At 40.3% G+C, this 20,071-nt stretch overlaps 1 protein-coding gene across 1 annotated transcript in view; it reads left to right on the top strand.

Moving 5' to 3' along the window:
- The window catches only part of FSTL4 (follistatin like 4), a 1,706,306-nt gene extending 1,697,006 nt beyond the window's left edge, over nucleotides 1–9,300 (top strand). The window contains exons 15-16 of the mRNA XM_069761964.1: nucleotides 6,372–6,481; nucleotides 8,126–9,300. Coding sequence (XP_069618065.1) covers nucleotides 6,372–6,481; nucleotides 8,126–8,828 — 813 coding nt within the window. The 3' untranslated portion in view covers nucleotides 8,829–9,300. The remainder of the gene's footprint in view (nucleotides 1–6,371; nucleotides 6,482–8,125) is intronic.
- The last annotated feature ends 10,771 nt before the right edge of the window (nucleotides 9,301–20,071 follow it).

Raw genomic sequence — 20,071 nt, 5'->3', positions numbered from 1 at the left:
ATTACACTCTGCTGCTCCTCTAACCTAGACACACCCCTTGCCCTCATAAAACACGTGCCTCCGCTCATCATACAGCATCACTGTCCTAGCGAAAGTCAAAACCAAAGGCATTAGTGGAAACACGATCATTTACCGATCTTTGACCAAATTTTGCGGGAAAAATGCTTGAGATCCCGAACACAAATTTGAATGTGCCACGTTCGTGCCAAATTTCATATTGGTGAACGTTTTCAGAACAAGTTCACTCATCTCTTATTTTAACAGTATTTTGTATCAGATTTTCATTAGTGCTTGATTAGTGCATCAGTTTTTCTCATTTGTGTTTCATCAGTTTACAAGTTTCTCTTTGTTTATAGCCATTGACATGTCGCAGAGTTTAACACGTGAGGAGCGGATAGAATTTGTGTTGATATCTGGTGAACGCAGTAGCCGAGTCATTGCAGCAGATTTCAATGCAAGACACCCTACGCAAGAAAACTGTCATCATTCCCATTTTATTTAGGTGTATCCATATAAATGGACCACCCAAAAAAGTTTGCCTCATCATTGAACATAATGTTCTGTGTAAACTGAGGGTCCTGTACCAATTTTTGTTTTGCCCATTCTGCAAATTCAGCGCTCCTATTTGGGTCATCCTCGTTGAGATGCTGCAACAACTGGATTTTGTAAGGGTGCCATTTGTGAGTAGCTAATATCCGCTGAAGGGATGTTCGATTGATGCCAGATCGGTGCACTGAATTGCTATATGTTGTTAATGTGGGTATCAAAGTTCAGAAGTGTTTCTAATGGTCCATCCAGATGCAAAGAAATGTCATGTATGTATCTTTGACTAAGTAATAAATGTTGAGAAAACAGTGAATTAGTGTAAACATAGTCCTCTTCAAAGGAGGACATATAGGCAATAGCCTAAGGGGGCACTACATTGGACCCCATTGCTGTCCCTTGCATCTGCATATAATACAGTTAGGTCCATATATATTTGGACAGAGACAACATTTTTTCTAATTTTGGTTATAGACATTACCGCAATGAATTTTAAACAAAACAATTCAGATGCAGTTGAAGTTCAGACTTTCAGCTTTCATTTGAGGGTATCCACATTAAAATTGGATGAAGGGTTTAGGAGTTTCAGCTCCTTAACATGTGCCACCCTGTTTTTAAAGGGACCAAAAGTAATTGGACAATTGACTCCAAGGCTATTTCATGGACAGGTGTGGGCAATCCCTTCGTTATGTCATTCTCAATGAAACAGATAAAAGGCTTGGAGTTGATTTGAGGTGTGGTGCATGCATTTGGAAGGTTTTGCTGTGAAGTAAACATGTGGTCAAAGGAGCTCCCCATGCAGGTGAAACAAGCCATCCTTAAGCTGTGAAAACAGAAAAAAAAACATCCGAGAAATTGCTGCAATTTTATGAGTGGCAAAATCTACAGTTTGGTTCTTCCTGAGAAAGAAAGAAAGCACTGGTGAACTCATCAATGCAAAAAGACCTGGGCGCCCACGGAAGACAACAGTGGTGTTTGATCGCAGAATAATCTCCATGGTGAAGAGAAACCCCTTCACAACAGCCAAACAAGTGAATAACACTCTCCAGGAGGTCGGCGTATCAATATCCAAATCTACCATAAAGAGAAGACTGCATGAACGTAAATACAGAGGGTTGATTGCACGGTGCAAGCCACTCATAAGCATCAAGAATAAAAAGGCTAGACTGGACTTTGCTAAAAAACATCTAAAAAAGCCAGCACAGTTCTGGAAGAACATTCTTTGGACAGATGAAACCAACATCAACCTCTACCAGAATGATGGAAAGAGAAAAGTATGGCGAAGGCGTGGTACAGCTCATGATCCAAAGCATACCACATCATCTGTAAAACACGGCGGAGGCAGTGTGATGGCTTGGGTATGCATGGCTGCCAGTGGCACTGGGTCACTTGTGTTTATTGATGATGTGACACAGGACAGAAGCAGCCGAATGAATTCTGAGGTATTCAGAGCCATACTGTGTGCTCAGATCCAGCCAAATGCAGCCAAACTGATTGGTCATCGTTTCATACTACAGATGGACAATGAGCCAAAACATAAAGCCAAAGCAACCCAGGAGTTTATTAAAGCAAAGAAGTGGAATATTCTTGAATGGCCAAGTCAGTCACCTGATCCCAACCCAATTGAGCATGCATTTCACTTGTTAAAGACTACACTTCAGACAGAAAGGCCCGCAAACAAACAGCAACTGAAAACCACTGCAGTGAAGGCCTGGCAGAGCATCAAAAAGGATGAAACACAGCGTCTGGTGATGTCAATGAGTTCAATACTTCAGGCAGTCATTGCCAACAAAGGGTTTTCAACCCAAGTACTAAAAATGAACATTTTATTTAAAATTATTGAATCTGTCCAATAACTTTTGGTCCCTTTAAAAACAGGGTGGCACATATTAAGGATCTGAAACTCCTAAACCCTTCATCCAATTTTAATGTGGATACCCTCAAATGAAAGCTGAAAGTCTGAACTTCAACTGCATCTGAATTGTTTTGTTTAAAACTCAGTGGTAATGTCTATAACCAAAATTAGAAAAATGTTGTCTCTGTCCAAATATATATGGACCTAACTGTATGTATCCTGAAAGAGAAATACATTTTCTTTCAAACCCAGTTGAAGAAGATCACAGCAGAAGCCCCTTGCATCATTGTCCACATTAGCATCCCTTAGTTGTCTGTTGCTTTGAGGCCCTTGTCGTGTGTGATAGACTTGTACAAACTACTCATGTCTCAAGTGACCAGAAGGTTGGAGGGAGCGAGTGGGCCTAGAGATTTAATTAAGCATATAAATTTGTTGGTATCGAGTAGGAAAGGTTTGGTAGATCAGACTAGTGGCGAAAGGATGCATTCCAATAAGATGGCTAATGGAGACAAGATGGATTCAGATGATGAGACTATACATCTACCTGGTGGTTTCTCCAGTGCTTTATGGATTTTGGTAGGGACATAGAAAACTGATGTAATAGGTCTGATTTAGTGAGATAATCCATTTTTGCTGTTTAGTTGCTGTACCTTATGCTTTGGCACTTTAAAGACAAGCGGTTTCCCTGTCCCAGTGTGCTGTCAGGTGTGGGGTGCATCACACTAACTTGCAGGTCGCAGGCCTCTTCTGCCTCCAAGCTTCTGTCTACAGGAGCCACTGCAATTCAGGGGACAAAAGTTATTTACAACAGGCTAACCCTTACTGGTCGGTTCAAGTTCATCAGGTGGTGACATGTGGGATAGGGCATAGCATTTCACTTTTATTCATTTCTTAGTATGTGGGATAGGGCATAGCATTTCACTTTTATTCGTTTCTTTGTACCGTACCTTTTCAGCTCTGCCATCCATTCATGCTTGACTACCCCCCAAACCCACTGAATCCATCAGCCTCAGGGATTTCTTGTCTACTCTGGCAGTGCACCTGGGACCAGCCACCTGACCCACACGTTATTCAACATCCATCAACCTCGATATGTCAGAAGGCAAGGCTCATTCCTTGGTACCACAAAAAATGAAGGAAAATCCAGCACTGAAAAATTATAAAAGTAGAAAAAATTTTATTAGGTCATACATAGAGATGGGTGAACCTGAACAGTAAAGTTCAGAGTCTGTACCGAACACACAGTGGAACGATGGATCGCCTCTGACTATTTAGTAATCTGATGGGTGACTATATATTTTCCTGATACCTAAAAAAAACTTTATATGAGAATGCGTAGTGACTCATGTTACATTTTGGGGAGGAAGGATAATAATCTGTAGCAGTTTTTATATTGAAGAGTAATTTCAAAACTACAGCATGCAACTGCATTTTAGCCTATTTTATGCTTACAACTTTGTGTTAACAATCTGGAAAGGGCCAATTCATGTTTCAGCATGACGATGCTTCTGTGAACAAAGGGTAATGGAACTCAGCTGAGCTATGAAACCATCCAACATCAGTGTCTGATCTTAAGGTACCGTCACACTCAGCAACTTTGCAAAGAGAACGACAACAACCCGTGACGTTGCAGCGTCCTGGATAGTGATCTCGTTGTGTTTGACACGCAGCAGCGATCTAGATCCTGCTGTGCCATCGCTGGTCGGAGCTAGAAGTCCAGAACTTAATTTCGTCACCAGGTTGGCGTGTATCGTCATGTTTGACATCAAAAGCAACGACGCCAGCAACAAGCATAGGGCCCCTAGATGTGTGTCGGATCGGTACACTCCGGCTGTTTGACATGGAGCTAACAACCAGCGAGAACGAGAAGTGAGTCGCCGTTACGTCACTGGATCGTTCCTGCATCGTTCTGGAGTTGCTGCGTTTGACGTCTCTACAGCGACCTAAACAGCGACGCTCCAGCGATCTAGTTTAGGTCGGCTCATTGTCTATATCGCTGCAGTGTCGCTGAGTGTGACGGTACCTTTACAAATTCTTTTTGTATGTGCACAAAATCCTACCAATGCTTTGCAAGGTAAATGTTAAACCATGGTTTGTGCAGTGGTCTGCACTCCCAGAACTTATCTACTTATCAGTAGGTAAGATAAGCGAGCTTGTACTTGTTACATGTTTTAAATGTTATACTTCAGGTTGCAGTTTGTAGATGGTACCAGATGATGTGCTTTTTTGATGAACTCAAACCCATATGTTTAATAATAGTAAACATTAAGAAGAAGCATTTGGTTTGCTTCTATTCAGGTGTCTCTCACTTGCCAATTTGGTTCAGTCATATCACTTCTTGGGAAGAGCTATTTATATTTGCTACTTATACTATACACCTTGCACCTACATCTTTGCTGGCTATTTTTCAATACAGATGGTGATTGGAGATATCTTACCTGGTTATTCTATATTACTTTTCCTACAGTTTGTTTGTGTGTTTCTTTCCCAGTACCCTTTCCTTTTTTTTACGTTTGGGGTCTGGAGGTTTTCCATGTATTCCTTTTGTTGTGCTGTCCTTCTTGGACCTGTGCCTTTTCCTCAGATTTTTGTGTATTTCGCTTTATAGGTTTTATTGTTTTAGTGTTGCACATTGTTTATAGAGAGGGTGCAGTTAAAGACATTCAGAGTAAGTAGACATTGAGTGTGGGTGCCATTGCATCTATTTATGTTTCCAACCACCGCAGTGCGGCAGGGACAAATCATAGTCAGATTATGGACTTTCGTAGTCTTAATAAGGACCAATTGGGGTCAGGTGTTTGTCTCTCCTGGTTTATACAAAACACATGTGATTGTGCATAAACAGTCATAACACCATAGAATTGTAGCGATCTGCATGCTTCAATTTTATGTATTTGCCAGGTTGACTGTTAATGAAATTTAAGCAAAACCAAAAACAAGGAAAAGTACAGCTGTTACTATAAAAATATTATGCGATGCACATGTAGGCTGTGGCCATCAAGATAAAATATTACCTAAAATAATGTGTAGGCACACTGCAATAAGTAAAGAAACACATGCAAAAAAATCATAGGTGCAAAAAAATCATAGGATACTTAGTTAACATTTATATTATATACTTCTTGTAATTATATTATATACGGTACTTAAAAAATACTATAAAATAATTTTACAGAAATTGACATTTAATAATGCCCATTGGTAGCTAGAATATGAATATGAGAAATAGTTCTTGCATAATTCCATTGACAGATGAAAAACTGATGCATGATTTATTTCACGATTAGTTTCGTGATAAACCAATGCGTTTTGCACTTTTTGGTTATAATGTAGAATAGAAAATTGTTTTAAATAACAGAAGTATTTCATGATGTTGAATAACAAAGCACAAGCTGACAAAAATTTGCAAAAATTATAATTTGTAGATCTGTTCGGTAAATATATTATTGATGTCAAGTTTATTGATGCTAATGATGACTGCTGTCTTGTCGGAGAATAAAAAAGTTATGTTTTTCCTTAAAGATAAACTATATTCAGACGGACACTGTAAAACTTAAACCAGTCCCTTCTGCAGATTGCAGCTTCAGTGTCCCAAAGTCCGTGCAAAATGTGTAAATTAGCACATAGGCTGATAATTTTGTGCGCTATCTGTTCTTCACAAAGAAAAACCAATACCGGTAATACCGTATAAGGTTTTGCCTACATTTCATGTGAAACCAGTGTCTTTCTGAACTATCTGCATAACAATGGTTTCTTTGCTTCCATTTTATATAATCAAAACTGTCCTCGGACAATATATATTTTTTATTAGTTTTGACAACTAATGCTTAAATGTTTGTAGAGTTTTTTGAGCAATTAAAAAACTATTCATAGAATCTGATAATTTGATATGGGTGCAGTACTTTTTCTTTAAAAACTTTTATATATATTAAATGCTGTTCATTTACATATGCGCCAACATTTTCTCTTTCAGGTTATATCTGAAGCAAGTGCAGGAGAAAGTCAACACATTATTCGCACCGACTTTGAAGAAGTTGATGATTTGTTTATTCCTCCAACCAATCTTATCATTAACCACATTCGGTAAGGAATGTGTAGTCGTAAATCCTAATTGAAATGAACAGTGTAATTTCAAGAGCTACTCTGCTCAGTACTGCTCTATAATGTCATCCATTAGTTTGCTGCTTCTAAACATGTGTTACATAGAGACATGAGAGCAGGATTCTCTGACGTCTCAGTATGTACTGTGAATGGGATACCTATTACCAGTTAGTCTTCACCTGGACAACTGAAAATTACCATAATATTGGTCCATGTACGATCGAGCAAGTCATTGAATAGCACTCAGACCAATGTTATTTTATGGGCCCGTGCACATGTCTGATTTTTCAGACCAAGGTGGTCCAAAGAAAAATTTGCAGCATGCCCTAGTTGGATCCGACTATTGGATCACACTTAGTCATGCAAGTCAATGTGTATGTGGAAAATATTAGACTGCACTTGCATGACATCTGAGTACTTTACGATTTTCACAGACTGACAGAATGGATAATATGTAAAAAAAAAGTCACCATCTTCTTCTCATTCAAGAATATCAAGCCACACTATGATCATAGTCTGATCAGAGTGTAATTAGCATAATTGGCCCGATTATCTCGGATGAGAGAAAAAAAGCTGATGTGACCCTAGCTTTAGAGACGGAGCTTAAAAAGGGGAACATTGAGGAAAAGCTGGGTGCAAGTCATTTAATGACCACAAATGTTGTTTTCCTCACATACATAAACTGTATGACAGTGTATTCTGAAATAATATTTGAAATGGCAGGAACACCTTATTATATGGCTATCATGAGTGTGTCTCCAAAATGTCAGAAACACCATAATGAACTTTATAACTTGAGATAAACGGTGCCTATAATGTAGATTTTTCTAGCACATCCAACCTCTATTCACCAAGCATGTGATGTTTTGGTGTTTCTCAAGCCAATAGTTATAGGCTAAGGCTTCTTTGTCGTCATAGAAATTTCAAAACCAGCAGGAGCGTCTAAAGTTTCAGTGACTTATGAACATTTCCTAGAAGGAACAATTAGCTTACTTTTTACCTTGGGAGCAGAAACAAATTTTCTCTATTTTGAAAATGATGAGTGTGAGAATTGTATTTTATGTGAATTGTGCATATATTGCTTTTGTTCAAAACTTAAGACATATTGTGTACAATGTAGAATTTTAACTACAGGAGAGATTGAGAGTCTGCCAACAGTTGGACCTGGAAACTTTTTACTTACAAACTACTCCAGGCAGCTGTATTTCCCTGCTTATATGAACCAGGTTGAAGCTGAAAGGGACAAACTATGTTTTCTTTTTTAATTTCTGCATTGACCTAGTAGTGAGGGATGAGACAGGCCTTGGGCTCTCGTACAATGGTATACAGCTTGTATAAGGTTTGTTGTACTTTCTGTTAGATATTCTTTGCTGGAAAAAATAAAGAGGATTTCTCCATTGAACTGGGTTCAATGTAGACTGCTCTGAATCTAGCATAAGAAAACTTGTATTGAATCCATATGAAGGCTCATTGACTATTGCAGCCCTGTTATTACTCTGTAGAAACTAGAGCCATGATTCAACTCCATGCATAAGCCATAAGGGGAGTGGTAGGTAAACCTGCTTGACATAGAAATGCACCAACTCCTTCACAAACTTCTATTAATACACATTTTTCTTTTTTCAGATTTGGCTTCATCTTTAATAAATCCACGCCTTTAATTCATAAAATTGACCTTGAAACTGTGACTCAAATAAAGACCATCAGCTTCAAAAACTCAAGCTGTATCCCGAAGAATATGGCTTATTCCCATCTCGGTGGCTACTATTTTGTACAGTGCAAAGCAAACAATTCTTTAATTGCGTTACCTCAGGTAATAATTGATAGTGTTACGGACACAGTTATTGGCCAAAATGGTGATATTACCGGGACACCATACATTTCTTCAGATGGACGTTATTTGGTCAGCACAGATGAAGTCAATGGACGAGTCAAAGTCCAAACAATTACTTTCCAAGGTGAAATTAAATTGATTTATGACCTACAAACAAACTTACACATTTCTGATGTGACTTTTCAATCATCTTTCACAGAGAGCAATCAGTACTATATCTATGCTGCATCGCATCTACAAACTGATGTTCTCTTTTTAGAACTGTCCTCAGGAAGGGTGGACATGCTGAAGGATCTCAAAGACCCAGTAGCACAAAAAGACTGGCCCTGGAATGAGAAAAACAGAGTAATAAAGGACAGTGGCCTATTTGGACAGTATATTTTAACACCAGCTAAGGATTCTCTGTTTCTAATCAATGGGAGGCAAAGCGTTCTACATTGCGAAGTCTCAGGAATTAAAAGTGGAAACACAGTGGTCTGGGTAGGAGAAGTATGAAAGAACAAGACATCAAGCCTCCATGAAATGACTAACAATCGGACCTTTCCGCTGTCTAGAGGAGCAGCAAACTTGTATATTTTTACACTGAGGAAAAATCCTGTATGAGCTTCATGGTGCAACACTGGTGTACAGCTTGCAAGTTTTATAGTAACTTCTAATAGGAGGATTTTTTTTAGTATTATTTTAAAGTATTTATTTTGCCTTTGGTTGTTTTAAAAAATAAACTATATCACATACACAACTATTTTGAATAATGGGTTCACAATTATTGTAGAATTACTCTGTAGAACAGATCAATGTATTAGCCACATTTTTCTTTGACTTTTTTAGATTAGCCTTCAGCTAGAACTAAACTGAAACACATCAACTTATGCAAAGAACTCTCCTTTCGATATGAAAATTGTTGTATACAGTGACAACTATGTGGATTTTCCTAGAAGGAAAAGTGTGGTTGCATTAAAATTACTGTAAAAAAAAAAAAAAGTGGACTTGTTGCCCCCAACAACCAATCAGAATTCACCTTACATTTTTAACCTACAAAACTAAAAATTAAAACTAAAATCTGATTGGTTGGCATGGACTATAACTCCATTTTTTATATGTGCTGTTTTTATACAAATGGATTGCCGTTAGAAGGAACTGCAGTTATATTTGTCTACACATTACTTGTCATTTCTATTTCTGTACTGTGTATCAATAGTTCACTATTAGTCAATGCTTAAAGTTATTTCCCTGTAGTCGAACAATTGTGGTAAGTTGATGAGGCATCTGTTGTCATGAAGCAACATTATAAAACATTGTAAATGAGAAGAGAAAAACCTCATGTAAATATTAGTACAGAAAAAAATGGAGATGCTACCCTGGGCAACGTAAAGTTGTAAAAACTCAAAGGCAAGTTGTATCTGTTTCCCATGGGTAACTGCGCCAATTTTTCTCTATACATGAAATCTTGTGTTGCTTTATCACAATCTGTATATGTAATGGTATTATTCTATAGAGTTATGGGTCAGGGTAGAAAGGGCTGTAACTATCACATTATCCAGGCACATGTAATGCATTGCATATATTTGTACTCACTCACATTACATTATTACCGCGTAGGGTGAAAATAGGCAAGCCACAATATCATTGGGGATCATAAAAAGTTTAATAATTTTTAAGGGCACAAAAAGAAAATGATGCTTTAATTAGCAGGCAAAATGTTCCTCTCTGCCTCCTGTGTGACTGCTGCTATCTGTGTTCCCATGCTAAATTTATCCAAAAAATAGATACATATATGCTAGCCACCTTAGGGAGAGACCCAAGTTGGGCTAAATGTAGCGGGATGAAAGAGACCGAAAAGCCCTCTACTTAAAGGAAATACATAGTGGATGCTTTCCTGAAGCGGAAAGTACTTGCAAGCAGCATAATACAAAGAATAGCAGGTTTACCCAGAATCCTTTGCAGTAGGCTGAGCTATGCAAATCATCTCTTTCCACCCCAGTCTAATCCACAGCGCTTGGAACCGCCAAGTGTGCAATGCTGCGGACTAGTTTCTAAATTTACACAGCCAACCAATTCCTACCTGTGGACACGTGTTTCGGGCTTTAGGCCCTCATCAGCACAGGGCTGGAATTGGTTGGCTGTATGGAGTGGGGCTCGGTGAGCAAGCGATACATATATGCTAGCCACCTTAGGGAGAGACCCAAGTTGGGCTAAATGTAGCGGGACGAAAGAGACCGAAAAGCCCTCTACTTAAAGGAAATACATAGTGGATGCTTTCCTGAAACGGAAAGTACTTGGTTGGCTGTGTAAATTTAGAAACTAATCCGCAGCATTGCACGCTTGGCGGTTCCAAGCGCTGTGGATTAGACTGGGGTGGAAAGAGATGATTTGCATAGCTCCGCCTACTGCAAAGGATTCTGGGTAAACCTGCTATTCTTTGTATTATGCTGCTTGTAAGTACTTTCCGTTTCAGGAAAGCATCCACTATGTATTCCAAAAAATAGAGACAGTCAGGAGGCAGTGGAAGACATTTCCACTTACACAGCAGTCAGGAATAAATTAATGGTGCAATAAAAGATAAAAAAAGTTGAAAATTATCCAGAATTTACACTTAAAAGGACTGATTTTATTTGTGTTGAAGGTGTTCTTTAAAACGGATCTGTCATTTGCCATACATATGAAACTTTTCCAGTATAAATGTCGCCGTTCTCCTGAATCTGGCACTGTTGATTTTGTGCTCTTGTGCCTCTCCATGCCTGAGAAAATGCCCACTCTTCCATGTGGGTGAATCTAGTCTTGATAGCAAAAGGGGTAGGGTCCTTATGAAGAGAAAAATTGCGGATATGGCCTACATGGATGTCAAGACTAGATTTATATGTTTGGAAAAGGAACAAATAAAACCCAACTCCAGAATCAGGAGGGCAGCAGCATTTATAACAGGCCAGGTAAATAAAATGATCTATTTACAGTATGTTAAGTGACAGGTGGTTCTTAAATTTAAAATTCACCTTTAGAGACACTAAGGCATGGTTCATCGGTCCACAGCACAAAAATAATATTGTAGGATGGCTCATTTAAAGGAATACAGTGGACTCATGAGATTTATGCACCTCACTTCTCCCAACCTTTCCTGCCCCCATTATAAAAAGCTGATGACAGCCATTGCCATACTAATGGTTTGCATCAGGGTCGCAAAATCTTTTTTTTGGGTAAGAGGGCCACATCATTAGATTATGCTTCATACAAGGGTCACAATAAAATGTAAAGGGGTATTAAGCTATAAACAGTATATGCCATAAATATCTGATCTGCAGGTAATTCCATTTTTACAACTTTTACTTTTTGGGAAATGGGGGTGACCTGTTTATTAAATGACAAGTAGTTTATGAGAGGTATAGAAATAGCCAAGCATTTCACATCCCACATAAACTGCATTGGAAAGAGCAAGAAAATCTGAACAGAGAGCAGTTTCAAAAATTAAAGGGCTAGAGGGCGGCTAGTTGTGCCTTGTAACAAGGAGACAGGCAAGGTATAGGAAAACTTGTTTTCCTCATGAACTAGCTATATATATGAGACTAGTTTTCTTAAGTCCTCTAAAGTGATGGGCAAACCCCCGATATTTGGGTCCAGTGGGTTCAGCCAAACAGGAAAAAAAATGTTTGGTTTGGGTGCCAGAACAGTACCCAAAACCCATTCAGACGGATGGGGGCCTGAGCATCCACTGTTTGGCTCGCTGTCATCTGCAGTGCATCAAAATCTACCTCTGATTGGCAGTAAGATTATTAGAAAAGTTTCTCTCCAGTCACAGGAGGCGGCAGATGGGAGTACTACTCCCATCAGCCAATGTCTCCTGTCTCTAATAGCAGTGAGAACAGGCGCCGCTGATGGGAGTATTCATCAGCCACTGCCTGCACTATAAATAAATACAAAAATGGCTTGGTTCCCCGCTATTCTTGGTAACCAGCATGGCAGAACTGAGAGGTGCGGGCTGCAAACCTCAGCTTTCAGCTTGTCCTTGCTTTAACAATAATAGAGGGGTCATCACACTTTTTAAAAATTATTTAAATAAAGCAATGTTAAAAAAACAGCATGGGGTCCCCCCTATTTTTGACAACCAGCCAAACTAAAGCAGACAGTGGGGGGCTGGTATTCTCAGGCTGGTAAGAGGCCATGGACATTGCCCCTCTTCCCCCTGCCTAAAAATAGCAGCCCATGGACACAGAAAAAAAGTTGCATCATTTAGATATGCCAGAATCTGGCACTTTGCTCAGCTCTTCCCATTTGCCCTGTGGCGGTGTCAAGAGGGGGTTAATATTTGTGGAGTTGATGTCTCCTTTGTATTTTCAGATTACATTAAGCCCACGGCTTAGTAATGGAGAGGCGTCTATAAGATGCCTCTCCATTGCTAATCCCATAGTCAAATTGTTAATAAACACACAGCCAGAATAAAATCCTTTACTTGAAGTAAAAATACACACCATTTTACTTTTTCATTAAAAAATAACAAAGTTATACTTACCTTACGCCCATTCCATTGATGCTCTCATTCCCTGTAAAAAAAGAAAATAGTAAACAACAATAATACTCACCTAATGCCCATTACATTGAAGCCATGGTCTCCTGTTAAAAAAAAACAAAAATAAAAAGCAACCAAATCCCTCATCTGTCCATCATACTTTCCCACGCTGTAATCCATGTCTCAATAAGTGTTTTTAACCTGAGCGGTGCCAAGATGCAAACATCTAGACAGAAAACCATGAGAGAATGAGCTGCTGCCATTGCAGCATCAGTGACTAGTGGTGATGTCGTCGAGGTTACCACCAGTCACTGAGGCTGCATTCCCAGCCAGACTCCTGAACTGCGGTGACCTCTATGAGATCCCTGCTAGCACAGTGAGAAAGTTCACAGCAGCTCACTGTGAGAGATTTCTTCCTGTGAACTGCGGTGAACTCCTCTCTACACCATGAGGCTTTGTTTCACTGTGGTAGAGGGGATCTCACCAAAGTCACTGCAGTTCACCGCAGTCCAGAGACCAGTCTGAGAATCCAGATTCAGTGACTGGTGCTGCTCATTGACACTGCAGCAGCTCATTCTCCCAGTGGTTCTCTGCCTGGACAGCTGCATCTTGGCACTTGACATACTCCCATCAGCGGTGCCTGTTCTCGCTCTTATTAATGGTAGCAGACATAGGCTGCTGGGAGTAGAACTCTCTCATCAGCCAACTCCTCTGTGACCAGAAGTAAGCTTTTTACCACTGGTCAAAGCTGCTGCCATTCTGAACGGCGGTTAAAATCTTACTGCTGATCAGAGCAACTCATGTTTCTCATGCTGTCATGCATGTTTGGGGTGCCAAACCTGAACAGTAACATGGACTTCCTGGAGAAGTAGGTAGGTGTTCGGTATGGACCCCGAATTTTAATGTTTGGGTTTGCCCATCTCTAGTTCTCTGCAGTATATCCATCACTATATCCAGTCTAATAGGTGAAAGAAGGTGGAAAAGCACCATTCTACTTATGCATAAAGCAACTTTAAGGCTTTAGGTGGGGGGCTGATGGACAAATGTACCAGAAGCCGGAAGCCAGGGAATTGCCGGCAAATACGTCTGTTTTAACCACATATTTCGATAATTTTTGACAATTCTCCTGAAACGTCCAGATGGCTCTCAAGAAAGAACAGGACTTGCAAACTCTAGAAGAAGTTGGCAAATCTCCCTAGCAATGCCTCTTGAAATCTTTCAGAAGACACAGCTTCCAGAAGATTTCTTCCCTTCAGGAACAATTGAAGTGGTGTAGAGGGAGTAAAATATGTGAAGGGATGTAACTTAAAAGCTGCATTGTAACCTCGATTAAATAATTGTGCCCTGCCACTTGCATCCCAGAACAAAAATTTCCCTAGAACAGTATGATTAAGAGATAGGGCTAGATCAGCCATAAGTGAATTAAAGCTTAGCTTCAAATCGGATCAACTTATAAACTAGAGTCCACTGTAGTCCTGGAGAGAGCAGTCCTTGTACCTCCTCTTACTGCATCAACAATTTCTGATCACTACCTCTGAAAAGGAGGACAATTGTCACTCAGGACACAAAAGATGAAAAAAAAGTTTGAGAGGGAAATGTATTACTAACTCATATACTTGGCCTTCTTCATAAACCACAATTTATGACTTTTTTGATACTTTAACAAAATAGGATTTTATTCAAAAAAAGGAGAAGGTGTAGGCTTTTCTTTTATATAAGAAGTATAGAATAGGTCAGGAATCACATTAACAAAAATTCCCATACAAAGTCTTATATACTAAAAGAAATCAGTACCTTTAGCCATGGTCATATAAGTACAAGGTTGCACCAAGTTTCAACTCCCCCTACCACTCTGCCAAACTACCTGCTTTGCAGATTTTCCTATAGCAAAAAATGGAAGTTTTTTAGCAGTCAGTAATCTGAGTATAGACTGTACATCCAGACAGTCAAAAGCAGGTTTGTCATGCTTGCAAGGAAGATTATGGATTTAAAACCTTCATTGCTCTGCCTTAGGATAGTCTCCAAAATGGCTCCAAAGGTGGAGTATCACTTTAACTTCATTTGAATATTTAACAATATAATGTTTTCATGTGCTTGTTTGGGAAGATATGCATCTGTAAAATAATTCACATCTTGTAATGGCTTTGTTACATTATACTGTTGTGGTGTCTATTTTAATTTACATTGCGTGCTCCTAAATTACATTGCAAAAAATGTATTTATTGCCTTTTTAAAGGTAATGCAGTGTTATGGTTTACATATAGATATTCACATAAAAATGTGAGTTAATTTGTAAATACATTGAAAAAAACTATAGTCCTCAAGCCTATCATACATATCCTCTGAACATCTTAGCTGAGCTTCTATAAAGCAAAGAGATCAATATTTATGTCCACATCCATAGTGCCTGGTATTTAGGTTGGCATACATATTAGAGAAGCGTTGGTTAATCTGATGATTGAGGTGAGGCCAGTAGTGATGAGTGAGTATGCTCGTTACTTGAGTTTCCGAGGATGCTCGGGTGTTCGCCGAGTATCTTGGGAATGGTGGGAAATTTCGTTTGTGCTGCCACAGCTGCATGATTTGCAGCTGATAGACAGCCTGAATACATGTGGGGATTGCCCGTTTGTCAGGGAATCCCCACATGTATTCAGGTTGTCTAGCAGCTGCAAATGATGTAGCTGTGGCGACACAAACTAAATCTCTGAGCATGCCCAATATACTTAGAGCAAAACAATGGGGACACAAAGAGCGCAATAGGGTCTTATCCACGTTACACAGAGGAGAATATACATCAAATTTGCTCACCTGGTTAGGATGAGATTAGAGCATATAGATAGCGGCTGCTGCAGATCCACAGGTCTTCACCGACCAGAGAAAATAATGTCTTCAAAGGGAGATTTGTAGTTAAAATTCTGCGCTGCCGCATAGCGGCAGCGCAGAATTTTAACTACAAATCTCCCGTTGAAGACAATATACTCAGAGAACATCTGAGCATGCTCGGAAATCTCAAGTAACGAGCACACTCATTCATCATTAGAGGCCAGCCATTGACCTAATATGCATGAGAGCCTCTTAGTGACTGATAACCCTAATCCTCTATTTCCGGAGGAGAGAAGCTGCTGCCAGACCCCTTTTTCCATTGGAATAAACATGTACTTTTGGCTGAGCATGCATGTTTATGGTAAAGTAGGATGAAATAGCTGTCTCCTAAGTGAGGATCTAGTCACCAGTGATTGCTTGTGCATGACCAGCTAAAGGGGTAGTCCAGTGTCATCAAAGTATCATCTATCTATCCTATGCATTATTATGGTCATACCCGTATTGACCTAACGGCTATCATATGTCAAGTTAATAAGTGATCATATCTTTGGTTAAGAATACCCTTTTACAGACTGCAATCCTATAACACCAAGGCACTCTATCAATATTTAGCCAGAATGGAATGCTGGGAGATTTCAGCTCTACAGCCTGCTGAATTAGGAATGCAGCTCTACAATGCATGTTTGAATTCAAAATCATTAAAATATCCAAAATAAGTAAAACAATGTATTTTACAAACAAACTCAGCTTTTTATGAAGATTTATTCTGTATGAAATGGTAAACTTTTGTTCAAAGGTGAGCAACTTATGTTTTGAGGATTTTTTTTTACAGGAAGCCAGTAATATAAAGTGTACAGTATTTACCTGTGTTCTTACTTTGCATACCTGAAAATGCTAAATATTTCACACAGACAATAAAACTTTCTGCACAAAAGGCTAAAATTTCACAAAGATGTTAGTCACTGACTACTATAGATTGAACTTAATGAGTGTTTATAGATTTATGACTGAATGAATGATTTTGCGCTTTAAACCCTTAAAATACCTCCTTCCATATGCCAGTATGTATCTGTTATGATTAGTGTTGAGCATTCCGATACTGCAAATATGGGGAATCGGCCGATATTCGCAGTATCGGAATTCCGATACTGAGTTCCGATAGTTTTGCAATATCGGATACCGGAATCAGAACTTTCCATAATGCAATGAGCCAGTTTGATTTAATTCAGCCAATGAGGAATCAGTAGAAGTGTGGGCTCATCCTGTTCTGCATGTTAGGCATGTAACTACTGGCATGGCTGTGATTGGCTGCTGAAATGTTGTCATGATGCACTATAAACACCGCTGCCGCCATTTTGGGTTCACTCAGCTGTGAATTCAGTTAGGGACAGGACGCTGCTGTTCTGACTGAGGGATAGTTTGAGATAGCGATTTGCTTCATTGTGCTTTACCCAGGCTAATTTAGCAACTGCTGTGTGAGAACCTTGTTTTGGCCTTGCAGCGCTGTTCACGGCTGTCTGCAAGGTCTCTGTGTGAGTGCAGCTCCCGCTGTAGTCTGATCTGCAGCCACAGCTGGTTGTAGTCAGCTCAGCGTGCGTCACTGCTTCATACTGTTCCATTGGCCTTTTTTCAATTAGTGCTGCCTGCTGCACATTTTTCCTGATTTATCCTATTAGTGGGTTTCCATCTGTATCCTGCTAGATTGCGGAAAAACACTACATAGGAGTACATAGAGGAGCTTTTTTGGCCTTGCAGTGCTGTTCACGGCTGTCTGCAAGGTCTCTGTGTGAGTGCAGATTATGCTGTAGTCTGTTCTGCAGCCACAGCTGGTTGTGGTCAGCTCAGTGTGCGTCACTGCCTCATACTGTTCCATTGTCCTTTTTTCAATTAGTGCTGCCTGCTGCACATTTTTCCTGATTTATCCTATTAGTGGGTTTCCATCTGTATCCTGCTAGATTGAGGAAAAACACTATATAGGAGTACATAGAGGAGCTTTTTTTGGCCTTGCAGCGCTGTTCATGGCTGTCTGCAAGGTCTCTGTGTGAGTGCAGCTCACGCTGAAATCTGTTCTGCAGCCACAGCTGGTTGTAGTCAGCTCAGCGTGCGTCACTGCTTCATACTGTTCCATTGTCCTTTTTTCAATTAGTGCTGCCTGCTGCACATTTTTCCTGATTTATCCTATTAGTGGGTTTCCATCCGTATCCTGCTAGATTGCGGAAAAACACTATATAGGAGTACATAGAGGAGCTTTTTTTGGCCTTGCAGTTCTGTTCACGGCTGTCTGCAAGGTCTCTGTGTGAGTGCAGCTCACGCTGTAGTCTGTTCTGCAGCCACAGCTGGTTGTAGTCAGCTCAGCGTGCATCACTGCTTCATACTGTTCCATTGTCCTTTTTTCAATTAGTGCTGCCTGCTGCACATTTTTCCTGATTTATCCTATTAGTGAGTTTCCATCCGTATCCTGCTAGATTGCGGAAAAACACTATATAGGAGTACATAGAGGAGCTTTTTTTAGCCTTGCAGTGCTGTTCACGGCTGTCTGCAAGGTCTCTGTGTGAGTGCAGCTCACGCTGTAGTCTGTTCTGCAGCCACAGCTGGTTGTAGTCAGCTCAGCGTGCGTCACTGCCTCATACTGTTCCATTGTCCTTTTTTCAATTAGTGCTGCCTGCTGCACATTTTTCCTGATTTATCCTATTAGTGGGTTTCCATCTGTATCCTGCTAGATTGCAGAAGAACACTATATAGGAGTAGATAGAGGAGCTTTTTTTGGCCTTGCAGCGCTGTTCACGGCTGTCTGCAAGGTCTCTGTGTGAGTGCAGCTCACGCTGTAGTCTGTTCTGCAGCCACAGCTGGTTGTAGTCAGCTCAGCGTGCGTCACTGCCTCATACTGTTCCATTGTCCTTTTTTCAATCAGTGCTGCCTGCTGCACATTTTTCCTGATTTATCCTATTAGTGGGTTTCCATCTGTATCCTGCTAGATTGCAGAAGAACACTATATAGGAGTAGATAGAGGAGCTTTTTTTGGCCTTGCAGCGCTGTTCACGGCTGTCTGCAAGGTCTCTGTGTGAGTGCAGCTCACACTGTAGTCTGTTCTGCAGCCACAGCTGGTTGTAGTCAGCTCAGCGTGCGTCACTGCCTCATACTGTTCCATTGTCCTTTTTTCAATCAGTGCTGCCTGCTGCACATTTTTCCTGATTTATCCTATTAGTGGGTTTCCATCTGTATCCTGCTAGATTGCAGAAGAACACTATATAGGAGTAGATAGAGGAGCTATTTTTGGCCTTGCAGCGCTGTTCACGGCTGTCTGCAAGGTCTCTGTGTGAGTGCAGCTCACACTGTAGTCTGTTCTGCAGCCACAGCTGGTTGTAGTCAGCTCAGCGTGCGTCACTGCCTCATACTGTTCCATTGTCCTTTTTTCAATCAGTGCTGCCTGCTGCACATTTTTCCTGATTTATCCTATTAGTGAATTTCCATCCGTATCCTGCTAAATTGCGAAAAAATACTATATAGGAGTACATAGAGGAGCCTTTCTGCAGCCTTGTGCCTTGCAGCCCCAGCCAGATTAGTATTAGCCTATTTTCTGGAGCCTCATCTATTGCATTGTAGATTACCTTCCGGCATTGTAATCGCTACAAAAAATTTGTGATACTATTGGTTTTACATCTTTGGGCACATCCAGTATCTTTTTGTGAAAATAAACCAAAAAGTTAATAAAGTTCACCAAACACTCCACTTTGTAGTTGTGTAGGCCACATTAGCTCTTATTAAAGTCTAGTCCACACTTAATAAAATTAGTGTTTCTTATACCTGTTAGCATCTGTTCAGGAATAAGCACACTAAGCCCTTAGTACTTTTCTGCCTATCTTTATCAGTCTACCAAGATGAAGAAGGCAAGGAGTAAGGCACGTGGGCGTGGAGTTTCTGCAGGGAGAGGACGTGGGGATTTTGTGCCTGCTGTGGGCACCGGTGACTCATCATCCCCCAGTTTTAGCAGGGAACAGTCCTTCATGCGTAGCTTTGTAGGAGCTCGCCGTTAACCACTGCTGCGGGATGAACAAATTGATGCCATTGTTGGATGGATGTCAGCTAACGCATCTACTTCATTTAGTGCCACATCCTCTCAGGCACAGAGCACTGAAGAGCACCCATCTGTCTCTTCACCACCTGCCAAATTGCCCAGGCAGTCAGAGAGCCCAGGACAGGAGCCATCTCTACTACAGTTGAGCAACTTTTACTTTTTTAGGCTGGAGTCGGGTTTCGCGAAACCCGACTTTGTCAAAAGTCAAGTCAGGTGAAATCGGACGATTATTGCGAAAAGTCGGGGATCGACCGAAACATGAAACCCAATGCAAGTCAATTGGGAATCAAAGTCAGCAGTGAGTGGAGGACAGGAAAACACCTACAGTGCCCATTTTAATGC

The sequence above is a fragment of the Ranitomeya imitator genome, chromosome 4 (assembly GCF_032444005.1).
Source record: "Ranitomeya imitator isolate aRanImi1 chromosome 4, aRanImi1.pri, whole genome shotgun sequence".
In the NCBI taxonomy this organism is placed as follows: domain Eukaryota; kingdom Metazoa; phylum Chordata; class Amphibia; order Anura; family Dendrobatidae; genus Ranitomeya; species Ranitomeya imitator.
Note: the sequence above shows the minus strand (reverse complement) of the source record. Positions and strands in the feature narration are given on the sequence as shown.